The 23,185-nt window shown below is 41.3% G+C and overlaps 1 protein-coding gene across 1 annotated transcript; it reads left to right on the top strand.

The window, feature by feature from the left end:
* Positions 1 to 903: 903 nt before the first annotated feature.
* Positions 904 to 23,167, top strand: EIF3J (eukaryotic translation initiation factor 3 subunit J). The gene is made up of 8 exons (XM_079912249.1): positions 904 to 1,817; positions 1,904 to 2,007; positions 12,308 to 12,365; positions 12,869 to 12,960; positions 16,406 to 16,520; positions 19,419 to 19,580; positions 21,691 to 21,764; positions 22,110 to 23,167. The coding sequence occupies exons 1-8, from the start codon at positions 1,781 to 1,783 to the stop codon at positions 22,239 to 22,241; spliced, it is 774 nt and encodes a 257-aa protein (XP_079768375.1). The 5' UTR covers positions 904 to 1,780; the 3' UTR covers positions 22,242 to 23,167.
* The last annotated feature ends 18 nt before the right edge of the window (positions 23,168 to 23,185 follow it).

Raw genomic sequence — 23,185 nt, forward strand, 5'->3', positions numbered from 1 at the left:
TCTCTATTAATTCATAAAATATTTACTGATGTATTAGATACTGTGCCAAATGCTGGAGATATAACTGTTAATAAAAGACAGGTTGTGCCCTAGGGACCTTACATTCTAGTCTTTCCTTGCCTTCTGTCTTACCTCCTTCCAATCCCTCTTTATCAATGGATGGCTGTATAGCATTGCCTCTCACACTTTAACATACAATCATCTGAGGATCTTGTTAAAAGGCAGATTCTGATTCTGGGATGGAGTCTGAGATTCTACATTTCTGACAAGCTCCCAGGTGTTGCTGATCAGGAACAAACTTTGAGTAAGTGGGCTGTAGGATATCTTCTGGAAGACCATCTTTTATAAAATGTGTACTATTTGTAGACTCTGAAAAGGTACACAAGAAATGGGAAACAATAGTTGCCACCAGAAAAAACAGAATGGCTGATCACTGTGTATACCCTTTTATAACTTGAACGTTGTACCAAGTACGTGTGTTACATATTCAAAAATAAATTAAGAAAACAACAAAAACAAAATAAAAATATCTGAAACTGCACGCCTCTGAAAATCCTGCAGTGGAGCCCAATGGCCCGAAGGACAGAGTGCAGGTTAACCCATCTTAAACCCTTTATTACGATCAGTTTACCTGTTCAGCTTATCTCCAATTGCGCCATTCAGTCAGACCAGGGACCACATGCAATCTTTCTACGGGAAATGCACTGGAGCAAATTTCACTTGGTCTTTAAAACTCGTTACTGCAGTGCTTACCCTCCCGAAGCCTTTCAAGTGGCCTACCGCTCCCCGCCCGCCCCCCGCGGTTAATGTTACCCATTTATATCTAACCTCGCAATGCTTCTTTTTGTTGCAGTCATCGCACTGTGTCGAAATTTGTTTACATGTCTATTTTTGCTACTTGATTGTGCGCTCCTTTAGGGCAAGGCTAGAGTTTATGCTTAGCGCAGACCGAGTTCCGAAATTATTCTGCGAAAGAATGAATCATGTATTGGCTTCAAGGAGCTCAAAGGAAGGGAAAATCCTTGAGCACTGGGGCTGCCTTCGATCTCTTCGTGACGAACTGGAGGCAAGTGTGCAAGGAGCTGACTCTGAGCACCCTGGCTGGGAAGGCTGCCAGGAGCTCGGCCCTCTCCGCTCGCTTCTTCCCGGGAGCCCTGCGTACCCCGGCTTCCAGAGGGACCCCACCTCGCCCAGCGTAACCGCGCCCTCCAGTGATCGGGGAGGCCAATCCACCGCCCCCACAGGTGGGCGTGGAGTTCAGAGCCCGCTTCTGAGTGCGGCGTGGAGAGGCTGTGGGTCTCCTAGGTGTCAGCCAGCGGCAGCGAGAGGCGATCCGTGTGACCAGAGGAAGGGCGCATCCGACTGGTTGGGGCGCGGATGGGGTTGGCAGGGGAGGGGTGGAGAGGGCAGGCGAGAGCCCAGCGCCAGGCAAGGTACCACCCTGCTAACTTTCCCGCACTTACATTTCCTTCCCAGGGCCCAGGATTGGGTGCCTTCCCTCAGCCCCTTCCTCTCTCCCCACCCCACTAGCTCACAGGACCTCCCCGGGGCGTGGAGTACAGGACGCTCCGCCTCGCCCGCCGCATTCCGCGCCCCTTCCGGCCCGCGCGCACGTCGCCCCAGCCGCCGCCAGAAGGGGCGGGGCCTGGGCCCTGGCGTTCAGTCAGCCAAGGTCCCAGCGTGCCCTGCGGCGGTCAACGAGAGCAGATCCAGTGACTCACATCCGCCGCGCTAACTCTTTGCTCGCTCTCTACTTGCACACGCTTACACCCGGCTCGAGATGGCGGCGGCAGCGGCGGGGGACTCCGACTCCTGGGGTGAGGAGAAGTTCCGGGAGCAGGGCCTGGGCCGGCGCTGGCTCCACACCCAGGCAAGCATTAACGTGGCTCGCTCTCTTCCGTAGACGCGGACACGTTCTCCGTGGAAGACCCGGTGCGGAAGGTGGGGGGCGGCGGCACCGCCGGCGGGGACCGCTGGGAAGGCGAGGACGAGGACGAGGACGTCAAGGTGGGTGCGGGCCGGGGCTCCGAGCAGTGTTGGAGCGGACTGGCGCTGTCGCGGGCAGAGTTGCCCGCCAACGGGCGGGCGGACGGACTGTGGGCCCAGGGGCGCCGCCCGGGCCTGCGGGCCGTGGGTCTAGGCTCGAGCGTAGGGCCTGGCGGTGCCCTGTTCCCCTCCTTTCGCCGGCCATATGGGCCGGAGGCGGGCAGCGTGGTCTGTTGAACTTCCCTAACGAGTCGCTGGCCCCAGCCCTAGCCTTAGCCCTAGCCCCAGACCTTCTTTGAAGGTCTGCGCTCCGGCCTGGATCCCACCCGCCAACTGGCGACGGGAGGTGACAGCAGCTGCTGGACCGGCCCACGTGCAAACTTCGCGGTCTGGAGTTGCTCGCGGGGATGAGACTGGGAAGCTGAGAATGGAGCCCCTGGCTTATCCCATATGGAAAGTCTTGCAACCCACCTGCCCTTTCAAGCTCAGGTCTCCCCAGGGCCAGTAACTCATTTATATCCCCGAAGGCTCATTTGTAGAGTTTGTTCGAGGTGTTAGATGAGTGAAATATTGTGGTTTAATTTTAGCCACCTTTTTTTTTTTCCCCACACAAATGCAATAATTTTTAGCCTCCCTTCTCCCATCCTGTGGTAAAAGGATGAAATGAGTACTGAGATAGCTAGCAGTTAGTGATGAGAAACCTGGGTAGTCCACACAGCGACCTATTATTCATTTACACACGAACGCATAAGGAAATAGTGAAGATTTGGTGGTTGGAGAAGACGAGGGAGTCAGTGTTTTGTGTTTTTTTGGTGGTTGGTTGTTTTTCCTATGCCTTATAGATTTGAACCTGATTTACCGTCTTCGTTTGTTTTTGAGAACTCCTGGGGGCTTCAGATGACATTATGACTACTGCATTCGTTTTTGTTTTTCAGGTAGCTACAAAAGTCTCAAGCACAGAATGTTAAGACTCTTACTAACAAACTTCTCAAAATCTTTTTATTTTTGTGAAGATAAGGTTTAGTATGAGTTGGAAAATGGTGGTTTATGGTTTCGATTCATTCGGTGAATGTTTTACTCTTCTAACTTCTACCCTTCAGCTCATGCTAACAACCCTACAAATCCTTCTGCTTGGGTTGAAAAAAAATTTAAGCTAGGTAATCACTCAATTTTGTGTTAATACTGCTTGTGTTACATTTTACCTGAGTCTGATGAGGTGGATGTCCAATTCATTGAACAGCTTGTGAGGTTCAGGGATGACAAGAGCTTTGCAAATCTTGGGTTTAATAAATGAGCAGTACTATTGTGAAGATACTTAAATGCTTCATTTAAATGTTGTATAGACGTAGGAATGGATTGTGTTATCAGCCTCATTGCAAGATATTAGTTACCTCCCTACATTGTAGCAGATTTTCTGTTTTGAGTCTTTAGTTCAGATTTGTCCTTTCACTTTTTCTGTGCAGAGTGGATGTAGGAGTTAAGACATCTGTTATGAAAATTGGGAATAAGTGAGAAGAAACGACTAGAGAAATCAGAAAAGAATTATCAGATAATGAAGTTTGAATGAAGTAGTCTAGACTGATATCATGAAGAAGACTGAAATTATTGTATCTAAATGGTGTCAATCCTGATAAATATAATTCTGACCACTTGGAACTAATTTTGGAGATTTATAAGTTGTAAATCTTATTTACAAAAAGGTAAATCTTATGTACCCTAAAGGTCATCTCACCTCTTTGCACTCTTTTAGTGCAGAATTTCTTTCTTTTATACAAGTAGCTTATTTCTTTTACATAAACTTTGAAGTTGATATTGGAGTAGAAAGCTGAACTTGTCCATTTTATTTCCATGTTGAAATGCTGGTTTATTTCTGTTGAGTTTCTTCAAGATTTCCAAGTTAAGGTGTTCATGGAGTAGTTTGATTCCTAGTAGTTTGGAATAGACAGACCTGGATCTATATTTTTGCCTTGACATTTTCTGTTTGTGGTCATGAACCAGTTTTTTAATACTTTTTTCTTTCTCTTCCATTTCCCAATCTTGTCATTACAGAAGCTACCTCAGAGGATTATTTTGCACTTTAAATGAGATAATATTAAGCATTAAGCAGAGTTGCCTGGCACTTGGTAGGCACTCAGTAAATGTTAATTCTCTCTCTCTGCAAGAGAGAATATTTTTCTGGCTAATGGAAAATATCTTTAGGTTGTTTAGATCGAGTAGCTGGGGTTATTTTTGTGCCACGCTCACAAATAAGCTTAAGCTCAGTAGGAGTAAGTTCTCTCCACGGTGGCTGTTTACTGTGAATTTTTTGTTTTGAACTGAATGACCATGGTTATCAAGCAAGTTTTTGCTTGCTCAGAGGTTACCAATCTAGAGTTGAAATTTGTCACCTTGAATGGTAGTGAGTACAGGTTTTCCCTGCTATCCAAAAGTAGAGCATTCCTATGAAACCTTCCCTAAGCTGAAAGAAGCAATTGCCTTAGGACACATCTTGCTAACAAATGCACAGGATGAATCAAGGTAAAGCACAGATGCTCGCAGACACAGTTCAAAGCTATGGCAGCTTGATGCTGAGATGCTGAGTAGTTTGGTGGAGAAGGAGCTTGGCCTTGGCGGTGCCACTCTTGCTGCTTGGGTGCACGCTGCCTCTATAATGTCTCAGTGCAAAAACGAATGCTATTTTCACTTGTAATAAAAGCGAAAATCCTCTTTGGATTTCTTTCACTTAGTGAACACAGTTATTAATGAAGGTCATTCGAAAAAGCGAAGTGGCATAAAGTGAACTTTAAAAAGTGAGGGTTACCTATAATACCAAATTTCTGAATTCTAATGTTTTAGCGTTTAATCCTTTTGTAAGGAGATGCTAACAAGGTTTAGTTACCATGAGATCGAATAATCATAGTCCTTAAATAATACAGTATGTGAATTTTTGAAAAGTCCTTCAAAAGTAAGGTATGTAGAAACAGTAAGTTCTTCAGTTTATGTCAGCATCTAGTGTTTAACCTTTAAGAGTATAGGTTTAATGTCATTTGTAGTGTCCTGAGAAATGAAAGGAAAACTGAGGTCCTCGTTACAGTAACTTGCTTCAGTAGTTTACTGTTTTTCAGTAGATATAGCATTTTGCTGCCCTTGACTTTTCAGATAGCTGTCTGAAAGTGGCAGTGCGTATAGGTGAAACTGTAGAATTTTTAATATTCATGGTTGGGGGGGAGTCTATGCTTCTTCCCAGTGAAAAGAACTAGGGAGCGTACTTTCCTGTCACATTAGCTTTATATTCCCTTTCTGTACTATCCTGATGTTATGTAGAGGCAGTGGGAGGAATTATTTTCTTGGCATATATCTCTGGACTCCTTCCCCATTGCTGGAATGATGTGTAGGCTATGTTGATTAAGAAGGCACAGACTTCCCTGGTGGTGCAGTGGTTAAGAGTCTGCCTGCCAGTACAGGGGACACAGGTTCGATCCTGGTCTGGGAAGATCCCACTTGCCGTGGAGCATCTAAGCTCGTGTGCCACAACTACTGAGCCTGCGCTCTAGAGCCCACATGCCACCACTACTGAAGCCTGTGCGCCTGGAGCCTGTGCACTGCAACAAAGAGTAGCCCCTGCTCGCCACAACTAGAGAAAAGCCCACGTGCAGCAGCGAAGACCCAACGCAGCCAAATAGATAGATAGAAAAAAAGAAAGAAAGAAGGCAGTGAGTACCTACCCACTGCACGCAGGAACAATACAACTTTTACTCCATTTTACTAGTATCCCATCATTTCAGTAAAACAGATTAGAAGCTAGATTTATTCAAAGGGTGTGGAGTTTGTTTTGAGAAAACTTCTGGCTGTGATCAATCATCTCAGACATTTGCTTCTGTAATGTTATTACAGAATTTCTTTAAAAGATCCTAGAGAGGGCTTCCTTGGTGGCGCAGTAGTTGAGAGTCCGCCTGCTGATGCAGGGGACACGGGTTCGTGCCCCGGTCCGGGAAGATCACACATGCCGCGGAGCGGCTAGGCCAGTGAGCCATGGCCGCTGAGCCTGCGCATCCGGAGCCTGTGCTCTGCAACGGGAGAGACCACAACAGTGAGAGGCCAGCGTACTGCAAAAACAAACAAACAAACAAAAAAAGATCCTAGAGAGCTGACTTAGTTGAAAACTGCCTGCCACATCATGCCCATTCAACTGTCTGTGAGGATCCTATCCTGGTTAATAGTTTATATCTACCAGAGTAAGGACATTTTTAAGCGTTGGAAACAGTACTTCTGAAGTAGGGCATCTGTATTTCAAAGAAATTGGAGATTGCTGGGAAATTCTCAGAAGGTGGCATTTTGCTAGGAAATGGGTATCTGGAAGTGTGTGTGTGTAACTTATGAGAAGTTCTAAACATATAAAGAAGTGGAAAGAAAAGTTTAATAAACCCATGACCAGGGACCTCCCTGGTGGTCCAGTGGTAAAGAATCTGCCTTCCAATGCAGGGGACGCAGGTTCGATCCCTGGTCAGGGAACTAAGATCCCACATGCCACGGAGCAACTAAGCCTGCGTGCCGCAACTACTGAGCCCACACGCCTCAACTAGAGAGCCCATGTGCTGCAAATTACAGAGCCCACCCACTCTGGAGCCTGCACGCCACAACTAGAGAGAGAACCTGTACACCACAGCTAGAGAGTAGCCTGCGTGCCACAACTAAGACCCGACACAGCCAAAAAATAAAATAAAGAAAAATAAAATTTTTAAAAACCATGACCAATCTTTTATCTTCTGTATCCCCACTTACTGCTCTCCTCCCCCAACCAGATTATTTTGAAGAAAATACCAATTATATCATTTCAATACCCTGACAGTTTTTTTTATAAACTAGTAAGTTTTTAGTTAGGATGGTTATTTTTACAATAAGGCATCCATTACTCCTTCCCGGCCCCCCACCCAGTTCGCCATAATTAGACTCGGCTACCTTGTTTCTATCGAGTAAACTCCTCCACTTGTGCCTCTGTATTCGCCTTTGTTTTGCAATTTGAATCTCATTTTACATTTTTGTTTTGTTTTTTCCTTTTTTAAAGAAAAACACAATAAATGACATCTTAAGAATTTAAAAGGCAAAAAAAAATACTGAAAAATATTTACCTAATATATTTGTCATGCTGGACCATTGAAAATAAATAAGCCACTTGTTTAGAGTTCAGTGTCTTGTTCTTGATCTAGCTTAGCCAGGAATTTAAAGTAGAATTGATAACAGTTCCAAATATGAGACAGGTCAGCATTAAGATGGAATTCAGCAGAGTGCTGAGCCATAGTAGGGTGTTAAAAACTTAATGAATTGACTTAAGTGAAGTAGAATTTATTGAGGCAGGTACCTTGGCTTCCAGAGACCATCATAGTTCTGAGGTGATGGAAGAATATTTGGGCTTCTTTTAAGAACTAAAGTTTCCTGGCGGGTCTAGCCATGGCAGGAGCTCACTACAGAGTTCTGAGGCTTCTCAGAGCAGGTTGGTACAGCTTACAGAACACCAGTAAATGACTCTTACTGCAAGAGATTATGCTTTATCTAAACCAAACTAAAGAAGAAAGGGGGAGGAGTATATGTTAGTTAATGGACTATTGCTATGGGACAGAAGAAATTTACTGCTCATTTGAAGCTACTTCTATTTGACGATCTATAAATATATCTTGCTTAAGTTGGAAAACATTTTCAGCCCTAAATGTGTTCTCTCATTGCATGTGACATTCTGTAGTTGTACATTATAAAAATGACAGACTGGCCAACTACTGACTGCATTATTAGGAATAAAGAAAGCAGGGTTTAAATTTTTTATGTTATGTTTTCAGTTCTTAGTCATATTTGATTGGGAAGCAGATTTTAAACTTGAAAAGCAGCCATCTCTTTCAGAGAAATGGCTGAAATGATGCTGGGTGTGTGTCTGTAGAACATGAGTATAGATAAGTGAGTAGTTTATCAACAGCCTCTCTTCTGAGGAAGCTGGCCATTTTAGGAGAGCAGCCTGGTTAATACTTTTGGAGATAGATCGGATATTATAGTTGGAAGAGTTATTGGCTACCAATGATAATTGGGTAAAGAATTTAACTGGGTATTTACAGGTAATCTCTTGAACCAAAAACAACCATTTAGGGCTTACAAAATTATAGACTTAACTCCCTATTTTAAGTGTTCATTTTAGGTGTTTCTCTTGGAACCCTTCTTACATTTTATCTGAATTTATTGTCAGTATTTACAAAGTCCTGATGTTTATGGAAAATTAGGCAGATATAGACATTCTACTTTTATACATTTACTTTTATAACTAAGGATGCAAAAACTCTTTAAGTTCTGGGGGAAAGCTACCTGGCCTTCTGCTTTTGGGATTGCATCTATTTGGAAGTATGGCCAGGCTCTTTTTGCTGACATCACTATGCTCCCTTCTTTAGGAACTTGTCCCCAGTATAGGAATAACTTCAGGGCAGTTATTACTGTTTCAGGCAGTCTGGGGTGAGGGTGCCTTTCATGGTCCTTTTATGAACTGAGGAGCAGATGTCATGGTTGTTTCCAGGACTTATTAGGAACCACTGTTTTTGCTACTGAAATCCATTCTGTGGTGGAATTCTCTGTAGCCTTGTTATGCTTGCACTGATGGGACAATGTAATGACTGTCTGGAATAAGGTTTATTCTTTGATAGGGAAACCAGGGCGGGGTAGAGGTGGGGCATAGAGTTAGTGCGAATGAGATACTGAAGGAGCAGTGATATGGGTGGGGTGATGTTTTACTCTTAAAGGGAACTGAGGCACATCAGCATTGAACAGAAATGTTACTCTGTTGTGCTGTTTCTCTATGTTGGAGTTACTGGGATGGAGCTGCTCATTTTCAGCTATACCTCTCCCTTCTTGGCCTCCTAGTACCAGAGGCTGCTAGACTCATTTGTTAAAATTAGTGGAAATCTAGCACAGGCAATTTGAGATGAATAATTGACATATTTGTAGCTGGGCATATCTTAGTATGTACTGTAACCCTTCTCTTTGATATGGGGTTCCTTGAAATGCCAGGGGACCTCATTCCAGAACTAATTGAAAGAACAAATTTTGGTGTGGAGGGACCTAGTTCCCAGACATATATTTTATACTTCAGCACTCAGGTAAGAAGTCATGTTTAATATGACGCTTTAAAGGAACTTTGGCCTGTTCAAAACAGGTTCCTTCATTATTTTTCCATTCGGATTGTGGGATAGCTATCTCTGGGCCTTAGTGTACTTACATGTAAAGTAGGGATAACACCACCTTACTTACAGAACTTTTGTGAGGGTTAACTGTTACTATATGTAAAATCCTTTGGGGAATTCCCTGGCTGTCCAATGGTTAGGACTCCGTGCTCTTACTGCCAAGGGCCCAGGTTCAATCCCTGGCTGGGGAACTAAAATCCCACAAGCCTCTCTGTGCAGCCAAAATTTAAAAAGTAAAAATAAAACATAAAGTACGTTGCACAGTGCTTGGTGCAAAGTAAGCCCTCAGTAAATGCTATCTATTATTATTATCATCATCACTGTTATTAGTAGGGAGTTATAAATAAACATCCCCTGGAAGTAAGCAGTTGGTCCTTTTATCTGAAGCACCATCTAAGCAGCATATCACTCACAGACCCAGCTTCCCTGTGTTCTGTGAAGATTAAAATGACAAAAAACTCCTGGTAGTAGTTAACTTTTATATTTAGCTCTCTGGTTCCTTTTGTACTATGGTGTATTGATACAAGCACTTAAGCAAACCAGCAGGGTAATATAAACGTTTGCTGTCTAATTTCTAATCTAGTATCTTAGATGTTCAAACAATGACTAGCTGGTTTGCTTTCATTCTGTTTGTTAACTGTGAACTAAGGGTTAAATTGCGAAGGTAAAGTTATTATAAAAATGCTTTTGTACAAAGTTCTTCCCACTGCTTGCAGACCCCACGGCAGCCTTAATCAGGATTTTTTATTTCTTTGGATTTACAGATTTTTATTAAGAATCAAGGCTTGGTTAGTTTATATACCTAGGCTGCTGATTCAGATTTATGACCTGTCTTGTTAAAAACCAGAAGCTTGGTGTCATAGTTATGGCACATTAGTCAGCTTCTGCCTCTTCCAGTAGCATCAGGGCCTCCTGCTTTGCACCTGCCATGCTGTGGCTCAGCTTCCAGTGGGCGTGTCCTGGTGTGCCTGGCGGTTGTTGAGACAGTGGTCAGGCTACCTATAGATTAAAGCCTATTTAAACACAGGGCTGTGTCTTTGTCTATTAAACCTTCTAAATTCTGTGGAGCCTTTAGAAGATTGTTTGATAATTGGTTTATATTTTGCCCAGTGACTGTGACTGTAAAGACAGTATAGATCCACCTTAAAGTGCCCCGCCCAAGTTAGGGAGTGGGTTCCATGAAGCTGTTGATCAGCTCTTGACTTTTCTAATACTGGGATTAACTTTTTTTTTAATTTAATTTTTTAAAATTGAAGTATAGTTGATTTATAGTGTTGGGCTTAAATTTTTATAAAGATTTAATTCATTAACCAGGGTTGTGTTGTATGGAATATTGCTTGAAATAATCAAGCCATTAGCTAGAGTGTTGGATGCTTTTACATTTGGGGAAGTAAGAAGTATAAAGACTGCTCAGTTTTTCATTTAAAACAACTGAATTATTTAAGAGAGGCTGTTAGTTTTGGCTTGGTTGTCTTGTGTTTTAATTGTTAATGGAGAAGCTTTTTTGTGGAGTTAGACAAGTTGATATAAAAATTCATATGGAAAAACAAATGTGCAAGAATGGCCAGGAAAACAGTAAAAAACCCTGAAAACCTGCAAGGGGTGACTAGCCCCAGCTTACATACGATAAAGCCTCTAATCAAAACAGTCGGTGCTGGTACGTGAAGAGACAACAGACCAGTGCGATAGAATAGAAAACAGAAATAGACTAGGTACCTAAGAAAATTTAGTATATGGTAAATCACAGGGCAAAGATGGACTTTTTTAAAAATTGAGATATAGCTGATTTACAATATTATAAGTTTCAGGTGTACAACATAGTGGTTCACAACTTTTAGAGATTAAACTCCATTTATCGTTAGAAAATATTGGAAAGGTGGACCTTTCCAAGGTGCTGTGACAGTGGGTAACCATTTGGAAAAAGATAAAATCAGATCCATACTTCACACCATACAAAAGAAAAATCTCCAGTGGATCAGAGATCTAAATGAAAAAACAATGAAAGCATACATGTTCTAGAAGAAAATTCCTTGCTTTAAGAAAAGACTTTCTGGGCTTCCCTGGTGGTGTAGTGGTTAAGAATCCACCTGCCAATGCAGGGGACATGGGTTTGAGCCCTGGTCTGGGAAGATCCCACATGCCGCGGAGCAACTAAGGCTGTGCACCGCAACTACTGAGCCTGCGCTCTAGAGCCCACGAGCCACAACTACTGAAGCCTGCGCGGCTAGAGCCTGTGCTCCACAACAAGACAAGCCACCGCAGTGAGGAGCCTGCATACCTCAACGTAGAGTAGCCCCCGCTCGCCGCAACTAGAGAAAGCCCGCGTGCAGCAACGAAGACCTAACACAAAAATAAATAAATTAAAAAAAAAAAAAGACTTTCTAATTGACTTGGAATCCAGAGGGAATAAAAGAAAAGATTAAATTTTACTGCATAAATGTGGTGGGGTACGTAGCACTTAATGGGGAAAACACTAGAGGCATTTCCATTAAGAGAAGAACAAAGCAATGATGCCCATTTTCTCTGCCACTGTTCATTCACACTGTACTAGAGGTTTTGCCAGTGCAGTTAGATAAGAAAAATCAATTGTGGAGGCACACGAATTGATAAAGAAGGAATAAAGCTATCTCTTGTTTGCAGATGATATGGTAGTACACCTGGGAAAACCCTAGAAAATCAATGATGGAACTAACTTAAGTGAAATGAATTTAGTAAGGTAGCAAGGTATAAAATTAACATACAAAAACCAATAGCTTTTCTATACTAAAATAGTAACTGGTTAGAGGACATAAAAGGAAAAAAAAATATATTTACAGTGGCAACAGAGATGATGAAATAGTTCGGAATAAACCTAAAGAGAAATGTGCAAAACCTCTAAGAGAAACTTTAAAACACTCCTTGAAAGATACAGAGGGAGCCTTGAACAGATGGAAAGATAGCCCTTTTTCTTGGCTAGGGCAGTTCAACATTATAAGATGTCAGTTCTCCCAAAATTAATTTATAAATTTAATGCAACACCAAAAAAAACACCCAACAAACTTGTTTCTGTGGAGTTAGACAAGCTAATAATAAAGATCACGTGGAAAAGTAAACATGCAAGAATTATTAACGGAGGTCCTTTTCTTTAGGATAACTGGGATGATGATGATGATGATGAAAAAAAAGAAGAAGCAGAAGTAAAACCAGGTAAGCCATTGCGGTTCTTCCATTTTTGGTTTTATATCTTAGTGAACATCTGACGCTTATGTTAAGACAAATGAGAAAATGCCTACAAAATCAGAAATTTTGGTTATTTTTAGAAACCAAACATCCTTCCATTCCCACTTCATTCTCTTCTCCCTGTATCTCTTCTCTCTCCTCAAAACATAATCAGATTAGATACCTGCCAAATTTCTGTTTGAGTGCTTTTGTTAAAGGAGAGTAAAAAATAAGGCATCATAGTTGAATGATCTAAGTCCTGCCTAAAGGACTGTAGGGAAATAAGAAGGGAGATGTTTGGATCTTAGGGGTCAGATTAGAGAGGAGAAAGGAAGAGTCCCAGAACTTTCCTATTCTTATTTGCCAGGAAATCACCATATGAAATTGGAGCTGGGTGAGGTTTGGTCTCTTGAAGTATATAAGTATCATGTCTGTCTCATTCATAAACTGGAAAGTATTCAAGATAACTGTGATTAAAACATTACTTTCAGAAGTAAAAATTTCAGAAAAGAAAAAAACAGCAGAGAAGATAAAAGAGAAAGAACGGCAGCAGAAGAAAAGGCAAGAAGAAATTAAAAAGAGGGTAAGTACTATTTATTTTCTAAAATACAGAATTCTCACATCAGCAGTGGTGCAGCATCTTAACAGGCAGTATTACCTAATATTACCTAATAAATAGTACTATTTATTTTCTAAAATATAGAATTCTCACATCAGTAGTGGTGCAGTATCTTAATAGGCAATATTACCTAATCATTTGAAGGGCTTTGTAAGGACTATAAATGGATACTGTCAGATAAGATGATCCCAAACAAACTGAATTTGTGGTTTTTGCAAAAACCAAACCCAGAAGCTGTATGTATTAGAATGCCTTTTTAAGTTTTCACAGACATTTTGGAACATGACTGTGTTGTGACCATAGTCAGTGATTTTTGTCAGTGCCTGCAGTTCTATCTAGCTGTGATTAGTCTTTTTTTTTTTTTTGCAGTGTACATTTTGAGTGAATACAGAAAGTGTCCATTTCTCTGCCATGTGCTGTATAAATGTTTTTGTTCTTGATTATTTGGAGCAATATCAGGAATTTTGTGTTAATTTACTTGCTTTTTGAATAGAAAACACATTTACATGATTCAAAAATCAGAACGGTATTAAGAAGCACTCCCAACTCTTCACTCATTTGTCCTGTTTCTCTCCCTCTATCCCATAAGTAAATATTGGTTTATGATGTCTCCAAGGTGATTTTGTACATTTGTATACAACTGTATAGTCATATTCCTCCCAATTTTTATAGTTTTCATCTTGCTTTATTTAATATATCATGGAAATCTTGCCATAGATCATGGCAAGCTTTCTTATTTTATTTTTTATTTTATTTTATTTTATTTTTTTTTGCTGTACGTGGGCCTCTCACTGTTGTGGCCTCTCCCGTTGCGGAGCACAGGCTCCGGACGCATAGGCTCAGTGGCCATGGCTCACGGGCCCAGCCGCTCCACGGCATGTGGGATCTTCCCGGACCGGGGCACGAACCCATGTCCCCTGCATCAGCAGGCGGACTCTCAACCACTGCGCCACCAGGGAAGCCCACAGTGATTTTTTTTTTGATGCTTAAATTGTCCCAACACTGGACAGTAGGGGTCCCTCAAAGCTGTTCCTATCTTCATCCTTTTGACAGAACTCCATTAGTCTTTGAAAGGTTCCTTGTTTTCTGGCACAATAAGTAATGCCCAGGGGTTCCCTGGTGGCACAGTGGTTGAGAATCTGCCTGCCAATAATGCAGGGACATAGGTTCAAGCCCTGGTCAGGGAAGATCCCACATGCTGCAGAGCAGCTAAGCCCATGCGCCACAACTACTGAGCCTGCGCTCTAGAGCCCATGAGCCACAACTACTGAAGCCCGCACACATAGAGCCCGTGCTCCGCAACAAGAGAAGCCACCGCAGTGAGAGCCCGCGCACTGCAATGAAGAGTAGCTCCCGCTCACCGCAACTAGAGAAAGCCCGCGTGCAGCAACAAAGACCCAATGCAGCCAAAAATAAATAAAAATCTAAAAAAAAAAAAGTAATGCCTGGCTTATCTGATAGACTCCCCTAGGCCTGGAATCAGCTACTAAAATTCCTTTTTAGTAGCAAATTATCATGGCCAACAATGTGTGAGAATGTCTGTTTTCCCCAAGTCAGGAACATTTTAGATGCTTTTTAATAATTTGTATATCTAAAAATACCTACATGTATGCTTTTTAATTAATTAATTTTTGGCTGCGCTGGGTCTTTGTTGCCGCACGAGGGCTTTCCCTACTTGCGGCAAGCGGGGGCTACTCTTCATTGCAGTGTGCAAGCTTCTCATTGTGGTGGCTTCTCTTGTTGCGGAGCATGGTCTCTAGGCACGCAGGCTTCAGTAGTTGTGGCACGTGGGCTCAGTAGTTGTGGCTTGCAGGCTCTAGAGCGCAGGCTCAGTAGTTGTGGCACACGGGCTTAGTTGCTCTGCAGCATATGGAATCTTGCCGGACCAGGGATTGAACCCATGTCTCCTGCATTGGCAGGCGGGTTCTTAACCACTGCGCCACCAGGGAAGTCCCTACATGTGTGTTTATATGATCAGAACAAGCAATGGATTCTTATAGCTCAGTCTAAGAAGTTGTATTGATTTGATCTTTCTTGGTCATTGAAGTTAGAATTATACTTATTTTGTTGTATCTTGATATTAGTCCCAACGTAAAGAAACCTTAGTTTGCGTAAATTAATTTTATCTTAGGTCAAGTATTGAGTTAAGATATATTCAATTTTGATGCAGGAAATGATGTTCAGGTCTACTAAGGCAATTGAGATATTTCCCTTTCTCTTTCGAGAAAGTGTTCTGAGATTTCCTAACTTGGCATCATGACCTTTCTTTCTTTTTTCTCTTTTTTTTTTTTTGCGGCATGCGGGCCTCTCACTGTTGTGGCCTCTCCCGTTGCGGAGCACAGGCTCCAGACGCGCAGGCTCAGCGGCCATGGCTCACAGGCCCAGCTGCTCTGCGGCATGTGGGATCTTCCTGGACCGGGGCACGAACCCGTGTCCCCTGCATTGGCAGGCGGACTCTCAACCACTGTGCCACCAGGGAAGCCCATGACCTTTCTTATTTCATCTTCTCCATGAGAAATAAAATGTGACCTATTTCAGAAGTGGACTTCTGAATCAAACTCTTCGAACTGCACAGGCATGGATAACCATGAATGGCACAAATTCCCTTCATCTTTTTCCCACTTTGATAAATATTATCAAAGATAGCCCCTTGTAGTAAGTAACATATTGTAGAAAATTATATTACAGTATATAGAAAGGATATAAACTAAACTGTTAACTGTCATCTCAGAGAAGTGGAACAAAAAGATAAATGGGGGGAAATGTTTTTCTAATTCTTCGAAAAAAATATTTTTTCTGTCTACATTGTATTGTCATATGGATGTGCCATATACTTTATTTAACCATTCTGTTGTGGAACATTTAGATCATCTCTAAATTTATTTGATATTATGAATAATACCCTATTTGACCTCCTTTTGGTTAAATATTTGTATGCAGCTTTGGTTTCTTAAGATGAATACCTACAAGTGGAATTATTTGATTAAAGCATATAAGAACATTTTTAAGACTTGATAAATATTACCAAGTTACCCTAGAAAGGTTGTCAATATACAGTCTTAGCTAAAGTATGTGAGAGTGCCATTTTCAACTTGTCTGCAAGCTCAATTCCTTAATTAAAAACATTACCACAAAATAAACCCAGTCTTCAAATCTGAACCCTGTCACATGACCACCTGAGTAACCTTCTGTTACCATGGGCAGGTTGCTTACCCTCTCTGTGCCTCAGGTGTTTTTCCTGTAAAATTGGGATAAGAATATCTAAAAGAATGCCTGAAATACAGTAAACACTTTATAAGTGTTTGCTATTATTTATATGTGTCTAGAAAAAAAATTCATACAATACAGAAATGTTCTGGGTCCATTATAATCCCAGCCCTTTTAAAACTTCATTGCTGTCTCATTTTAGTTAGAAGAACCTGAAGAACCTAAAGTGCTAACACCAGACGAACAATTAGCAGATAAACTGCGGCTAAAGAAATTACAGGAAGAGGCAGACCTCGAATTAGCGAAAGAAACTTTTGGTAAGTGGGGGTTTGATAACAGTGCAGTATTGAAGTTCCAAGTGATACTATGGAAGTCTTACTAGTTACGAAAATTCAGAAAACACCTTTTTTGAAGAAACATGATACTGGCTAATTTAGATAGTAGAAAACAGTTTTTAATCTCTTTTGTTTATATTTGAGATTTCATTACTTAAGGTAGAGTGAGATACATGTTCAGATTTTTGAATAATTTGAGTATTGTATAAAAGGTGATTAAGATAAAAAGTAATTGTGGAAGCAATCTAAGCGTCCATTGACAGATGAATGGATAAAGAAGATGTGGCACATATATACAATGGAATATTATTCAACCATAAAAAGAAACGAAATTGAATTATTTGTAGTGAGGTGGATGGACCTAGAGTCTGTCATACAGAGTGAAGTAAGTCAGAAAGAGAAAAACAAATACCATATGCTAACACATATATATGGAATCTAAAAAAAAATGGTTCTGAAGAACCTAGGGGCAGGACAGGAATAAAGACGCAGACGTAGAGAATGGACTTGAGGACACAGGAAGGGGGAAGGGTAAGATGGGATGAAGTGAGAGAGTGGCATGGACACGTATACACTACTGACTGTAAAATAGATAGCTAGTGGGAAGCAGCCACATAGCACAGGGAGATCAGCTCAGTGCTTTGTGACCACCTAGAGGGGTGGGATAGGGAGGGGGGGAGGGAGACGCAAGAGGGAGGAGATATGGGCATATATGTGTATGTATAGCTGATTCACTTTGTTACAGAGCAAAAACTAGCACACCATTGTGAAGCAATTATACTCCAATAAAGATTTAAAAAAAAAAAAGTCATTGGACCCAAATAAAGTATACTGCTGCTTTAAATGTGTGTATCAGCTGGATGAAATTTGGGTGAAATGTGAAGTCTGTAGCTTTGAGATTTAAATATTGAACGGACTGTAGGACTGTCCTGTTGTCTTAAGTCTGGATAAGATTTAGACAATAGTATGCTGGTCCCAGTGGGGCATTCAGCTTTGGTTGTGCCTTCTTGTGCTCAAGGTCCTTTCTTTCTGTACCCCTTCTTGGCCTTCACCATGCCCTATCTTTAGAGGACTTCCATTTCTGTGTGCCATGCCTGCAGCTGTGGTTAGTGTGTAAGATAAAAGATATGTTCAGGATTCTGTAAATAGATAAGTTCAGAGTGTTCCAGGAGGATAGTTACATGGCACAGAGGGTAATGTAAGAAACACAGAGAAATAATTAAAAGTTCTCACTTCATTTAACCAAGTTTGTTGTTGTCTCTATTGAGTGCTTTTCAGAGTAGAATGTTGTGTTGAAACAGTTAAATAACTTTTTTTTTTAATATTTATTTGCTTGTGCTGGGTCACAGTTGTGGCACACGGGCTCCTTAGTTGCGGCATGCAAACTCTTAGTTGCGGCATGCATGTGGGATATAGTTCCCTGACCAGGGATTGAACCCGGGCCTCCTGCATTGGGAGTGCAGAGTCTCAACCACTGCGCCACCAGGGAAGTCCTGAAACAGTTAAATAACTTTTAAATGAAACCTAGAGCCAAGAAGGATCTAGTTATTTTGATTTTTTCCTCCCCTCTCCTTCCTCTTCTTTAAAATGGATCAAGCAGGCTGACTGTAGTGATCATTCTCCTTTTCACTGGAAGTATGACCTTATCTCTCAGTGGGTCTTTAGCAATCTCAAGAGTTGCTATGGATGCTCCACTGGTGAGTGCTTGGCATGTCTTAACCACACTCATCTCATTACAGAGAGCACTTGGCCACTATCCTGTCTTTGTAGAATGGTAAAAGCCACCCATGTGTTTATTAAAGAGGAGGGTTTATGTGGTAATAAATTCTAAGATGGAACACCAGTTATAGATTAAAAGGCAAAAACATGTATTCATATGGTGATCATTTGGTTAATAGGATTTTAATGTTGTGTTTCTCATACTAAAATACTGGATCAGTGTTATTGTTAACAACTAATTTACTTGATAATTGAGGAGTATACAGAAGCATAGTGTCTAATCACCTGGAATCCTTTTAGGCCAGGTTAATTTTTCTATTGGGATTTAACACATGGTTTGCTCTTTTTTAGCTTCTGTAGTTAGCTGGATACTTTCACAGGAACCATCTTAGTTTGCTTTGCTTTTTTCTTTCTCTCCCAACTTTTCTGTGGGCTGTTCTTGGACAGATGCTTTAAGAGCATCACTTGTGTGCCAGGGACTCCTTTGGCAGTGTGGTGAAGCCTTTGGGCCCCTTCTTAATATACTGTCTTTAAATGCATAAAATACACAGGATTTTACTTACAAAGGAAACCTGTTATAATGAAATAGGTATCAAAATATTGAAATAACCTGTGATACAGTAATTACGTACAGACCATTTGAATTCTGTCCAAGGATTTCAATAGACTCAGGTTAAGAACCTCTGTTTTAGAATGAAATAACAGGGTTATTCAGGTATCTAATTAGTTTCTAAACTTTAAAAAAATCTTTGATATTTTCTGTCCCCTTTCTCCTACAGGTGTTAATAATACAGTTTATGGAATAGATGATATGAACCCATCTTCAAGGGATGACTTCACAGAGTTTGGAAAGTTATACTAAAAGATAAAATTACACAATGTGAAAAATCACTATATTATGCCAGTTTTTTTTAAGCCTTAGTTTGAGTAAAAAAATCTTTGATATTTTCTATGTCCCCTTTCTCCTACAGGTGTTAATAATACAGTTTATGGAATAGATGATATGAACCCATCTTCAAGGGATGACTTCACAGAGTTTGGAAAGTTACTAAAAGATAAAATTACACAATGTGAAAAATCACTATATTATGCCAGTTTTTTTTAAGCCTTAGTTCGAGTAAAAAAATCTTTGATATTTTCTGTGTCCCCTTTCTCCTACAGGTGTTAATAATACAGTTTATGGAATAGATGCTATGAACCCATCTTCAAGGGATGACTTCACAGAGTTTGGAAAGTTACTAAAAGATAAAATTACACAATATGAAAAATCACTATATTATGCCAGTTTTTTGGAAGCCTTAGTTCGAGATGTGTGTATTTCATGTAAGTAATTCTAATCTCTGGCCTCTGTGAATGGATGTGTAGGGGCACATCATACTTAGGAGAATGGAGATTGACTTTTGAGGGGAGGGGATGCTCTAATATATTTAAGATTTGCTTTTTAGCAGTTAGCTTGGGAGTGTTGTTCTGCAGATATACATTGAGTTTGAGTGGTTTTGTTTTTGTTTTTTGAGGGTGCTTTCTGAGTGTTACAGTGGCTTCCCAAAGAGACATCTGTGCTTGTTGGCACAACAGCTAATAAAACACTAGTTTCTTATTTTATCTAATTATATATTGGAGGCGGCGGCTAGCAAAGTGTCTTTTGGGGAAAATCATACAGAATTTTAGAGCTGAGTGAGACCACAGCGAGTGTCTGTTCATTTTATAAATGAGGAAGCCCATGGCCAGGTGCAAGTTGCTCAGCAGAGCTGACACCCATTCTCTGGGTCCATGGATTTGGTTTCATGCTGAGTCATATATTTCAGGGGCAGGGGGTATGGGAGTGACAACCTGGGGTGGTATAGCACTAAGGTGGGAAGGACTGCTTTTGCTAGTGTCTGCTGTTATTTTTATTTTTTGCTGTACGCGGGCCTCTCACTGTTGTGGCCTCTCCCGTTGCGGAGAACAGGCTCCGGATGTGCAGGCTCAGTGGCCATGGCTCACGGGACCAGCTGCTCTGCGGCATGTGGGATCTTCCCAGACTGGGGCACGAACCCCTGTCCCCTGCATCAGCAGGCGGACTCTTCAACCACTGCGCCACCAGGGAAGCCCTGTCTGCTGTTTTAAGATTGAGAAAAATAAATTCTACACAATGAGTTTTTTTTTTTTTTTAATTAGTCTGGTTGCATTGGGTCTTTGTTGCTGCACGCAACTAGGGCTTTCTCTAGTTGCCTCACGCGGGGGCTACTCTTCCTGCGGTGCACGGGCTTCTCATTGTGGTGGTTTCTCTTGTTGCGGAGCTCGGGCTTTAGGCGCACGGCTTCAGTCGTTGTGGCACGTGGGCTCAGTAGTTGTGGTGCACTGGCTCAGTTGCTCCACGGCATGTGGGATCTTCCCGAACCAGGGCTTGAACCTGTGTCCCCTGCATTGGCAGGCAGATTCTTAAACACTGTGCCACCAGGGAAGTCCCTACACAATGAATTTTAAGTTAGGTTTTCTTTGGGAAATTATTACTAAGCTGAAGGTTCTGAATTTTATCAGTGATATACCCATAGTTGGTATTTTATTTTCCGTATACTATTTTTACTGTTTTTGAAGGTGCTCTCTAACCAGACTGAACACTTTTTTTGGGTAGCTAAAAACTCATGTCTGTTTCCAGCTTTATATTTTTATAAGGATGGAAGGATGTGTTGTCCACTAAATGGGCTTATTTCCTGGTGGGGCACTTAGATTTCTGAGATAACTACCACTTTCATTCTCATTCCTATGCTAGAAAATGGAGACCCCAAGGGGTGGGGAGTTATCATCTGTAGGTTTAAGAATTGTTACATGGGCTTCCCTGGTGGTGCAGTGGTTGAGAATCTGCCTGCTGATGCAGGGAATACGGGTTCGTGCCCCGGTCCGGGAAGATCCCACATGCTGCAGAGTGGCTGGGCCCGTGAGCCGTGGCCGCTGAGCCTGCGCATCTGGAGCCTGTGCTCCGCAACGGGAGAGGCCGCAGCAGTGAGAGGCCCGTGAACCGCAAAAAAAAAAAAAAAAAAAAAAAAGAATTGTCGTTACATAGTCATTCAGCTACTCCTCACTGAGCATCAAGGATGTTTATTTCCATAAGTCATGGTTATTCTCTGCGTATTTAGACCGGATAAGGAAAAATGGTAGGGAGCATTGTGAGCTATAAAGACATTTCTAGTTTCTCGCTGGTGAGCAGTGTCATTATAATTAGAGTTCATTATAAATTTTTGTTGCTGAGTTTGCCATTTTACTTTAAACGGTTCTGATCTGTGAGCCTAGCCATAGACTGAATGATTCTCCATCGTGTTATGTTAAACAGGAGAAATTAATAGCCTTTCCAAGTTACCGAAGTTAATGATGGACAAATTAGATGGAAGAATGTATATTTTGCTTTTACTTATTCTCCAAAATGCTTAAAAATTACTGGTATGTTTTTTTTTAGTGGAAATTGATGACTTGAAAAAGATTACCAATTCATTGACTGTACTTTGCAGTGAAAAACAAAAGCAAGAAAAGGTAAGAGCTAGCTGCGTGGGAAATGTGTATTACACAAGGATGGGGTATAGGCATAATATTCTCAACAAGTGTAGTAGGAGCCTGAGAAGTCAAGCACTTCACCAATACCATTTATATTGGAATAGAACAGGAGTATGAGTGCCATTACCATCCTTTTGTTTACAGACATGTTCATGTTCTCCTGAATTAATAATAGAAATTTCTCTGGGTCAGGTGTGGGATCTCCCTTAGAGAACTAAGTTTTTTCTGGAAGCAGAGCTTTGTTGACTCTATGAGGGTTGCTGTACCATATAAGATGCCCACAGTAGATAAAATCTCATGAATTAATTCTCTTTTTATCTTCAGCAAAGCAAAGCCAAAAAGAAGAAGAAAGGTGTGGTTCCCGGAGGGGGATTAAAGGCTACCATGAAAGATGATCTGGCAGATTATGGTGGTTATGATGGAGGATATGTACAAGATTTTGAAGACTTCATGTGACGTTTTATCTTCTCCTGGTGTCTTCTTTCTGTTGCCCACAATCCCTTCAACATGTAGCACAACTTCCTTTCCTTTCAGTTCTGCCAAATGCTACAATCAGAAGTGCAGTATCTTTTGTGCTGGTTATTAACCCCTTGACACTTAGGTGCTAATGTGCAAATGAGGGAACTTGGATCTTGCTGCCAAGGGGTTAAAATTGGGAACCTCCATTGCTACTAAATCATAGTTTAAAAAACAGACCTAATAATGTTGTTGCTATCTGATTCCATAGCAGCAGTCACTAAATTGGAAACAAAGGTTGCAACATGACAAAAAATTGTGTAGTATTTACCAGCACCATTCAGTAATACAGCCTTAACCATACCTCCTTGAACTACTTCATAACTTGTCAAGAAAAGCAGTCTGCTGCAAGGGCATGTGGTGTGCACCTAGTATTAAAGTTGCTTTGTCTTAAAATTGAGCGTGAGGATATTAAAAATACATTGTGAAGAAGACTGCTTATCTCAGAGTGAAGATACGGCGGCTGAAAAGCACTAGTTTGATACTTAAAAATTAAATGACCAAAACCCTCCAACTTGGAAGCTGAAGAAGGTAAACCTCTCCATTATTGCACTACCAAGTTGTGGAATCTCTTGAATGCTAGACTGTCTAGTTTCTATTTATCAGACTATTCTACTGCTGGAGTGCTTCAGATGGGGGAGGGAAACTCCTTACCTATTTTATTTGTCTGATTTAAGTGTCTGAGAAACAAATCTCCTTTGTTCTCTGAGGCTGCAGTGGATCAGCTTTAACAGGGTTTTGGCATTTCCTTTCCTTTATAAAACGTGTTTAGCAAACTGCGCCACTTAACTACAGTTTGGTAAATTGTTATGTTAACAATTATGACATCTGCAATGTTTTATAAAGCAACTAATTTAATAAAGTCACTATTGTGAGGACTTAAA

Source organism: Stenella coeruleoalba, assembly GCF_951394435.1.
Source record: "Stenella coeruleoalba genome assembly, chromosome: 2".
NCBI lineage: Eukaryota > Metazoa > Chordata > Mammalia > Artiodactyla > Delphinidae > Stenella > Stenella coeruleoalba.